Below are 10,469 nucleotides of genomic sequence, written 5' to 3'. Positions count from 1 at the left end.
ATTATAGATTGCAAAACAGGTTTGATCCAAGTTTACTTTCAGAATTTATAAACCATTGTAGAATACAAAAATAACTTGACTGGAAAATTAATTGCATTTTTAGCTCACCTGAGCCAAAGGCTCAAGTGAGCTATTGCGATCGCCCTTCGTCCGGCGTCCGTCGTGCGTCGTGCGTCGTGCGTCGTGCGTCGTGCGTCGTCCGTCGTCCGTCGTGCGTCGTCCGTCGTCCGTCGTGCGTCGTGCGTAAACTTTTTACATTTTCATCTTCTTCTTGAAAACCCCAAGACCGATTTTCATCAAACTTGGCAGGTAGCATCCCTAGGGGGTTAGGAACTCAATTTGTTAAAATGGGCACCATGCCCCACCCAGGGGGCCCCCAGGGGGGCCCAAACCCCCCAAAATTAAGGAATCTGTAAAAATCTTCTTCTCTAGAACCAGAAGTGATAGAGCTAAGTTAATACTATGAGTTAGTACATTGATGACTGTAGTTTCAAGTTTGTTCATGGCAGAATCAGGGGTGCCCCCCTTGGGACCCAGGGGAGGGGGGGGGTGGGGAGGGGTTCTAATGGGGCCTAAATTGTACATTTTCATCTTCTTCTTGAGAACCCCATTACCCATTTTCACCAAACTTGGCAGGTAGCATCCCTAGGGGGTTAGGAACTCAATTTGTTAAAATGGGCACCATGCCCCACCCAGGGGGCCCCCAGGGGGCCCAAACGCCCCAAACTTAAGGAATCTGTAAAAATCTTCTTCTCCAGAACCAGAAGTGATAGAGCTAAGTTAATACTATGAGTTTGTACATTGATAACTGTAGTTTCAAGTTTGTTCATGGCAGAATCAGGGGTGCCCCCCTTGGGACCCAGGGGAGGGGGGTGAGGAGGGGTCCTAATGGGGCCTAAATTGTACATTTTTATCTTCTTCTTGAGAACCCCATGACCCATTTTCACCAAACTTGGCAGGTAGCATCCCTAGGGAGTTAGGATTTCAATTTCTTAAAATGGGCACCATTCCCCACCCAGGGGGCCCCCAGGGGGGCCCCAAACCCCCAAAATGAAGGAATCTTTAAAAATCTTCTCTAGAATCAGAAGTTATAGAGGTAAGATAATACTATGAGTGAGTACATTAATGACTGTATTTTCAAGTTTGTTCATAGGAGATCAAGGGGTGCCCCTCTTGGGGGCAGGGGGGGGGGGGTTGGTTGGGAAGGTCCAAATGGGGACCTGAATTGTACATTTTCATCTTCTTCCTGAAAACCTCATGATGTATTTTCATCAAACTTGGCAGGTAGCATCCCTAGGGGGTCAGGATCTCAATTTATAAAAATGGGCACCATGCCCCACCCAGAGGGCCCCAGGGGGCCCCAATCCCCCCCCCCCCCCAAATTAAGGAATCTTAAAAAATTTGGGCCCTTATTGTACAGTTTCATCTTCTACTTGAGAATGCCTGGTCAAATTTTGGTAGAGCTGTGAATAATTTAGATTAGTGACTGCATGAAAGGTGAACTTGCGATACTCAGGTGAGCGCTAGACCCGCGGGTCTCTTGTTTGAGTAAGCATATGACAGAGCTGTTTTGTGTAAGCCTACTTGTACATCTGAAATTCTTGTAGACACCAAACATCTACTATAGCTAGTCCTTTGTTTACCTTTGCCCCAATAAAAAAGAAACAAAACAAATTGACTAGTACAAAAACAGCATATCAGAAAGTGTGCTTGTGAAAGCCATTCACTTTTTACTTTGAGACTTGAGGCAAGACTAGACCCAAACGAAGCAGGGAACCCGCAGATCGCAGATCGGCTTAGAAGGAGAAATATGATGCCATTCCAAGGCGTTACTTATCTGAGATAAACTATGCCATAACTCAGCAATCCCCACCCTCTGGTGGCGAACAGTACAAGGCAGTTATAGCACAGTTGTGCTACAATTCAGAATACGTATCGTAGATGCATGATGTACAGTCTATTCCTGTACTCACAAACTACATGTACGCTGTAAGATACAGTTTGTTTTGTATAGTATCAGAGCTACCAAGTCTCACGCATTCTGCGTGAGACTCAAGCATTTAGGGGCCGTCTCACGATCTCACGCATGGCACCCATTTTTCTCAAGCATTGGGCGAAGTCTGCAACTTGGGCCTATAATAAGGAGCATATCTCAAAGGATTAGAGTAATAGTTGCAATTGAAGGTTTATTTTCCTTTTGTCTTTCAAAATAAGTAAAAAAATAGTCACTTAAGTATGCACCTGATCGCACCATTAAGAGCTAAGAATTGAAGAAGCTCCCTACCGTGGGAGGCCACAGGGGGAAAAACCCCTCCCACACCCTCGCTCGCGCGCACATTCGCTCGCCGAAATGCCGAGTCATGAAAATCTCACTCATAAATTTTTTTTGAACTTGGCATCCCTGTGGTATGTCTGTGTATACAGTGTACACAATGTATGATAAAAGGGTTATGGAGCTGTAGTTTTCCCAATTTGAACTGCATGAAATAGGGCATACATTGTACATAGCCAGTGTGTCCTGGAAGTTGAATTTCTGTTAAACATCATCTTACAGCGACAATGTTGAAATGTGTGATAGCACAAGAAATGTGGCAACTCAACTATAAAATGACATTGACATCAGAGGCAATAAATTTAATAGACTTTCAGTATTGGAATACTTTGGTATTAGAAATTTGTGACATGACTGCCAAAGTTGGTCACAAACCTCTTTCAGATCCCCAAGGTGCAGTGATACAAGTACAGTGTACATTGTAAACTGACCCTTTAAATTTGGTTCTTGGGGATGTATTTTATCTATTAAACAAACAGTACAATACATAAGGAAACTTGTATGTGTATTTGACTTTCTTGCATGTCTTTAACTATTGAGTTAAAAAATATTGCATGATAGACTGAGACATTAGAAAGTACTTTCTTATTCATAATGATAACATTATTATTATCATTATCATTATTATTATCATTATTTTGGCGATTGTCATTTGATGGGCAGTCTCCAGTTGGGTACATAATTTTGTAATTAAGTACAAATCTTGTTAAGGTGTGTTTTAAATGTTGATGGTCATTTTATAATTGTGTACATATATGAGTAGGCCTATACAGTAAACCCTTTGTGTGCTTCAAGTACAAGTACTGATTGGCACGGAAAATGCCATTGCATTGTTGATTTGCTACACTTGTACAGTCCCTGGCATAGAAGGGTTAATAAGTGGCATACTATTTAACGTTTGCTTCTCTTCCAGCTTGGCGGTGCCGGCGTGCTTGGAGTGGGCATCTGGACGATGATTTCCAAGTTTGACTACGCCGAGGTGCTCTGCACCTACGGCTACACCATCGCCACCTACACCCTCATCGGCTCGGGGGCGGTGGTCATCATCATCGCGGCGACTGGTTGCTATGGAGCTGTGCAGGAGGTCAAGAACTGCCTCCTGCTGGTAAGTGACATCATTCTTTAAACATCTCTCACCTCATCTTTGCAGGCCTCCAGTTCCATTTGATTTGGGTCATGGTTATTTGGCCTTGACCCTCAAATTTTTGAAAGAGGCGGTCATACTGTAGTCAGTTAGGAGGGCATCGAGGCCAAAGTCGAATTTTTCTTGGGGGGGGGGGGGGGAGTTGGAGGGAGTGTCAGAAAAAAAAATCATCTTGATATTGAATGAATTAACAAACATCTATGAATTTCACCATTTTTACAAAGTGTATATATGATATTCAAGGGGGGAGAAACTACAGCTGTACATGTAGTTCATATTTGATTTGTATTGGATGGAAGTTTGTTGAATCTGCACAAATCAGAAAAAAAAATAGCCTTAAAAACTTTGCCAATTTGAGACGAAAACATTAATCAGTATAATGTTTGCCAATTCACTGAGCAGTTACAGTGTATGTTTAGTGATTAAGAGATTTTGATGATTTTTGCAACCCCAGAATGAACAATGGTACAAATATGGACCCTACCAGTAGGGTCCATGGTACAAAGGACCAGAACTGAGGCATTATATTCATCTACAGTTGTAGCCATTCCTGTGTCCAAGGGTTTGATCTATACATCATGGCCTCTAGTATCAGGACACTGGTTCTGAAACTGAAATTACATTTGTAGCAAATTTTGTCTTTTTATCAAATAACAGAATAATCTTTAATATGATATGGTTTTAAAAGTATACATGCCACGTATATTTTTTTTTCCAGACAATCATTTTAACTCCACCTCATCCCTGAAATTATTTCATAGTGATGTACAGTATGCTCCCTTTTAATAATAGAATGCTCGAATATTAACACGTTGAGGACGAGTCCCAAGTATACTCGGGCAGGTGTCTATAATGGGAAATATGTGTTGTAGCAAAATCAGTCCATCCGCATTGAGTTAAAGTACAATAAAACAATCCCTCCTGTCTGTCTGTGTATTGAACTAGAAATGTATCTTACACCATGAAATTGTGACTATGTGTTCCTGTAACACGCAGGTGGCCACCATGATATCATTGTCGTACAGAAAGATACAGCATTTTTTTTTTTTCCACAGTGAAGTCCATATGTAGAGTAGACCAATGTGGCCAACCTGTGGCAAGCTAAACTGAAAAATTAGAGCTGTTCTGTGTGAAATGGAGTTCTTGATTCCTCATACAGTGTGTGATGTTCAGACTGTGACACAACATTTGCTCCTGTAACAATTGCTCTGATCTTTTTCTCTCAAAGAACTTTAGGGTTAGGGTTAGGGTTGTGATAGGGTTACAGGTTTAGTAATAGACATGAGGATAAGGATTGGGTCAGGGTTATGCTCGTGGATATGTTTTATGTTTGGCTAATAGCGTGCAGATTTTCATACGAGCAATTGTCGCAGGATCAAATGTCATGAGACTGTTTAACACTTTAAGTACCTTTTTCTCCTCTCACACCCCAACAGTATTTTTTCCTGCTTCTCTTCCTCTTCCTGGTCGAGCTCGGACTTGGAGTCTTTGTCTACTACTACAGAGGGATGGTAGGTTCCATTCGTGTGTAGCACTTGCTGCTCCGATAGCTACGTTCACGCGCAGGATTAATATAGTTTTTAACATCGTGATGCAAAAATTGAATTTATTTCCCTTTGTTCACACATGGTTAAAAAAAAAAAATTAAAAATCACTTTCTGGCAAATGAAGCACATTGAATCCAGAATGTGCGTGCCAATTGCAAATGGCCAGAGTGTGACGTGGGACACCTGATTATGCAAACCTAGTGTGAAAAGTTGAAGTATGGGGTTTGAAAAATTAATGATTTCTTCATGTGCCTTCATACACTCTGCACAGGACAAATTATCGTGAAAATTGTGACAAAAAAATCAAGCTGGACTGACTTTTGCAAGGTATTGCATAACACGAGTGTTGGAGTATGCAGAACTTTTGTTGAAAGGGAGGAATATCCTATACCATAATCCATAAAGGGATTGTTAGGTGAAAGGTGAAAGGTCATGACCAAAGTTCATTGGATTGAAATTGGTTTATGTCATTTTCAATCTCCAAGATATTAAACTAGGCAGCAAGAAATGCAGGTGAGTGTGCGAAGCAATTATTAGATTCAGCCAGAAATTCACTGGTTAGGGAAGAAGTTGAATCAGTAAGTGAAATGGTGTTCAGGATAGAAATGAATTAGAGATTGTATCATGAAAGAAGGAAAGACATTATTCAGATTGTATCATGTATGAGAAGTGTTTTCTTCCTAAAATAGGGACTGAAAGTCAAATGAATGTACCTGATCTTTAACCCATGGCAACCATTGTGTCGTCCAGATTGAAACTGAGCTGGAGAACTGTATGACCACCACCCTCGTCGAGGATTACGGTATGGATGGGAAGGAGGCCTACAGTGAGACGGTCGACAAGGTCCATGCCACTGTGAGTTCTCTGACCTCTGTCTGCGCTTTATTTTCCAATGACAAAATTCTATCAGGTCTCTGTCAGTCAATTCAATTCAAATCAATTCAATGTAATTTTATTTAATTTAATTTGATTCAATCTAATCTAATTCAATTCAATTTAATCTAATTTAATTCAATTCAATTCAATTCAGTTAAATTTTAATTGTGCAATAAAAAAGAAAATTACAGAGAATTCTATGCGGGAATTCTACATATGTATTAAAATGGTGGTGCTTGAAAAGTCGAAAACATGAAAAGCACATGATAAATAAATAAATGGACTTTAAATACAAAGTCAAACTGGAAGAATCAATCATGTAGAATATAGAACTCAATGGACATTATGTGAAACTCCAGAAATCTGTACCTGTTGCCTACGTAACCGATGCGAATCCCAGTCCCCCCCCCCCCCCATGCATATACTGTAGACAAGAACTTTAATATGCGTGCACTGAAATTTCATGAATCTTGGCTCTCGCAAAATTCGCAAAGTGAAATGCACACAAACATTTCTAGTTTTGTAGGAGTCCCCAAATCCCTATAATGGGTGTACCCATGGGACTATAAAGGCACATTGCTATTCTTGATTGGACTGACGTGTCTGCAGCTAGTACACATATGTAGGTCCAGGTCAGATGGATGACTGAACGCCAATAAAAAAAAAAGCTTGGCGAGTTCGGCTGAGTGTGTAGGGACAAAAAGAGTTAAATGAGTATCCCAAACAATTATTGAACATTAATTTTGACAAATCTTGTCAGCATTCAAAATTAATTGTAATGCACAACCACATTGACAGAATGAGAAGCAAGTGTTATTCCTTAAAAAAAAAGAAAAGCAAAGTTGTTGTTTTTCTAACTTCAAGACAATATACATTGTGTGTGTGTGATGGCAGGCAATATTTGTGGATATTTTGTCATTGCAGGAAAGTGTGCACATCACATGGAGAATTTGCGAGAATAAAACCACCACATATTGCGTGGAGGGTGCAGTACATTTGTACATTTGTTGCACTGTGTTTTGTTTTTTTTCCTGTTTGTGTTGACCCCAGTTGAAGTGCTGTGGAGGCCAGAGCTATGAAGACTGGGCGGAGAGCAAGTGGAAGCTGGAAGGGAAGGCTGGAAACCGGACCACTCCCCCCAGCTGCTGTAAGACCAGGAGCGAGTACTGCTCTGTTAGGACACACCCATCGAATATCTACCACCGGGTAAGACAGTAGGTGGGACTAAAGAAGTGACGACCATTGTTGTACTCTTAGGGCGGTGATTTGTCCCAGTTGGTAGTGCGTGGGTCGAGTCTCACTGAGCAGTGTTGTGTGTATCCCATCCCCTCTAGTAAGAGCCAAAACACTCTGTCCCTTAGATAGGACATTAAATGGAGGTCCCATGTGTACTGCTCTGTCAGGGCACACCCATCGAATATCTACCACCGGGTGAGACAGTAGGAGGGACTAAAAGAAGTAAGGGCCATTGTAGTTTGGCAGTGATTTGGCTCAGTCGCTAGTGCATGGGTCGAGTCTCACTAAGCAGTGTCGTGTGTATAGCATTATGTCCCCTCTAGTAAGAGCCAAAACACTCTGTCCTCAGATAGGATGTCAAAGTGGAGGTCTCTTGTGTGAGTTAGCCACGACTCACGCATGTGAAAGATCCCACTTTATTCATTCATAGCCAGGAGCAGGGTGCTATCTTGGTGAAGTGGTCCCCCTTCTTACTCACACAAGAAAACAGGCAAATGATGCAAACCCCTTGTGGTTTGCCCCTGGTCACTAACAATAGTCAGCAAACAGTGTCAACCAATGTTTCAATGAATGAGGACCATTGTAGAAACTTGGATGAAAAACAGCAATGCAATGCATTCAGGGTATGGTTTATTACATCAGTATTGTAGGCCAATGGCTATTAAGTGTGATTAATGTAATAAATTTTGATGAGTTGAGAATCATACAAACAACTATAGCTAGTACAATATTCACACTGAAAATAAAATAGAGCAAATGGCAGCAGAGTTTGTGTACGACTCTTGAGTTCTTATTTGCAGACTTGAAAAAAGATTTTGAAATCAATCAATCCCAACTATACAAACATGGTGACTTTTGAAGACAAAAATATCATGTCTCACCCCTCCCCCACCCCCCCCCCCAAAAAAAAAGAACAACAACAACTGTCACAAACACACAAAACCACCACAAACACACACAAGTGGAAAAAAATATTTATTTTGCATTAATACAGATGATAGATGATTGTGTTTGAGAGGAAAGTGTAAATTACAAGTATTTCAGGTGATTGGCTGACTTAAGGGTGCTCTGGTAAATTTGTTCACAAAAACTGAAGGAGGCACAGTACCTCACTCCTCTATTAATGTCCTCATCTAGTGTGCTCATCTTGGAATCCTTGAATATTGTGACTTTTTGCTTCTCTTTTGCTGGTGACCCATCAATCAGACCAATTTTACTTTATTTACTACCCAAGCCGCCTGCAACATGGAATAAACTGCTGCTTTAAATATCAATCTCGGTGGTATGATAGACTATGCCCAACTTCCACCTGCTGTATCACTGCTATCGCTCATCAGAAAGTACCAAAGTTTGATGTCATAGCCATTCATCACCATGGGAACTGCTTCTAAACTGCCTCACGACGCCAAAATAACTGTTATCGCAACAGTTGCTATATAAACAGAGCGTGTGCCTATTTCCAACCCAGTGCCCAAGCCCTTGTGCAAGTATGTCTTGAACCAGCTCTAAGCTGTAACAAAAGACTGTGACATCATCACATCGGTACTCTATAGAAGTTGAAGGAATGAATACTTGGTTTACAACCTGTATCTTTTAACTGTTGTCCATGATTGTTCCCATACAGGGGTGCGTGGCCGGACTGTCGCACACCATAGAGGACCACCTTATTATCCTTGGTGCTGCCTGTTTGGCCATCGCAGGTGTTGAGGTAAGTCATTCTGGTCTAATCCAGATCATACAGTTTTCATTATCATCTGTGTCTATATGTTCATTTTTTTTTTTTTTTTGATATCCCTCACTAATAAGATCCTGTATGGTATAATTGGTCATCATAGCATTATGTTACCAAACAATGTTACAATGATGTTGATGTTGTTGAGTACAGAATGCTATAAATGATGAGAATGTGCTATTCTGTGAAATCATTTATGGTGTAGTGCACTATACCATGTTATTGATGAGTGGCTTTTCAGCAACAGTGTGTAAAAATCACCATCAGTCTACATAGGGTTCAAGGTGTGTGACTTTTGCCCTGTGACAGAGCTTTAGTGAGTGTTTGATATACAAATGGGAATTTGTTGCGCCATTGAAGGAGTCCGGTGTGTGAGTGCGGCAAGTGCAGAAGAAAATATTGAGTCAATTTTTCTCTTCTTTCTTCCATCTCCAGATCATGGGGCTGATATTTTCCATGTGCCTTTACTGTCACCTGCGATACGAGGATGAGGAGCCATTTTGAGCTTCCTGCTGGTCGTCATGGAAACACCATTCTCAACTTTTTGTTTCCTGAATGAGCAGGCAGTTTATGTATGCAACTGTTCGACAACTCAACTTCCCCAATGTGCGTCTTCTATATTGCTTTTGTAGCTGTAATCTGTCGTTCAAACATTTGATAAAAATCGTTTGGCCAGTTACTCTTCAGACTTTGTTTTTCAGAGTTGTGAGATTCGATGCTGACAAGATTCTGCTGTGCTCCTTTGGTACAGAGAAATTGGATGCCAGACTTTGGAATTTTTGAAGGCGGAAAGCAAGGAAAATACTTTAAAAAAAAAACACACAATTGACACTTGTACAATTTTTATTTTAGGAAATTTGTGTCGAGTGTTGAGTGTCAAAGAAGGGAAACATATCTGCTTGGACTGTGTAATAGCTGTGTACAGCTTGTGTGAGGAGTATTCATTTGAAGCTAGAAAGACTAGATGTTTATCTCAACTTATCTTTGAATTCTTTTATATACACATTTTACATTTTTGAATGATTGAAAGCATTTTTAAGCACGTTTGTGTGATTTGTATGAAACAATCTACGCAGCTCCTTAAAGGGGATGGCTAGTAACTGATCAGTGGGAATCAGGGGGAATGCTGGGGGATGATTGCTCCAATTCTTATGGGATTCATTTTAGGGCACATTATATATCTATTGTTGTGTGAAAATTATTTGCTTCAGAACAGTCTCATATTCAAGCAATGTGCAGTTCAATGCCCCGTCACTGTATGGGCATGCTAACCTGGAAACATTAAACTGCACATTACTTGAATATGTGACCATTCTTAAGCAAATAATTTTCACACAACAATAGATATATAGTGTACTCCTAAATGAATCCCACAAGGATTGGAACAATCATCCCCCAGCACTCCCACTGATTCCCACTGATCAGTTACTACCCATCCCCTTAAACCCTCCGTGTGTCACATTTATTACCTGTCCATAGGTTTGTGTGTGAAATTTTTGCACATTTGACTCATTAGCTTAGAAAGGCTTAATGTAAACAGAGGTATTAAAGGGATAGGTACAGTTTGGGTTGAGACGGGGCTACAGGTTTCTAACATTTTTT

General features: G+C 40.7%; 1 protein-coding gene across 1 annotated transcript; it reads left to right on the top strand.

Moving 5' to 3' along the window:
* Positions 1–2,682: 2,682 nt before the first annotated feature.
* Positions 2,683–10,012, top strand: LOC139712898 (CD151 antigen-like). The gene is made up of 7 exons (XM_071624676.1): positions 2,683–2,739; positions 3,246–3,437; positions 4,913–4,987; positions 5,774–5,878; positions 6,950–7,105; positions 8,760–8,843; positions 9,303–10,012. The coding sequence occupies exons 1-7, from the start codon at positions 2,683–2,685 to the stop codon at positions 9,369–9,371; spliced, it is 738 nt and encodes a 245-aa protein (XP_071480777.1). The 3' UTR covers positions 9,372–10,012.
* The last annotated feature ends 457 nt before the right edge of the window (positions 10,013–10,469 follow it).

Source organism: Diadema antillarum, unplaced genomic scaffold, assembly GCF_040938485.1.
Source record: "Diadema antillarum isolate AM-2024a unplaced genomic scaffold, OU_Dant_1.0 seq00001872_RagTag, whole genome shotgun sequence".
NCBI classification, from domain to species: Eukaryota; Metazoa; Echinodermata; class Echinoidea; order Diadematoida; family Diadematidae; genus Diadema; species Diadema antillarum.
Note: the sequence above shows the minus strand (reverse complement) of the source record. Positions and strands in the feature narration are given on the sequence as shown.

Excerpts from the sequence above, each read along its gene's own strand:
- LOC139712898 (XM_071624676.1), top strand. The coding sequence starts at position 2,683 with ATGACTGCCAAAGTTGGTCACAAACCTCTTTCAGATCCCCAAGGTGCA. Across the intron at positions 2,740-3,245 it reads CCCAAGGTGCAGTGATACAA|CTTGGCGGTGCCGGCGTGCT; the intron begins GTACAGTGTACA and ends CTTCTCTTCCAG. Across the intron at positions 7,106-8,759 it reads CATCGAATATCTACCACCGG|GGGTGCGTGGCCGGACTGTC; the intron begins GTAAGACAGTAG and ends GTTCCCATACAG.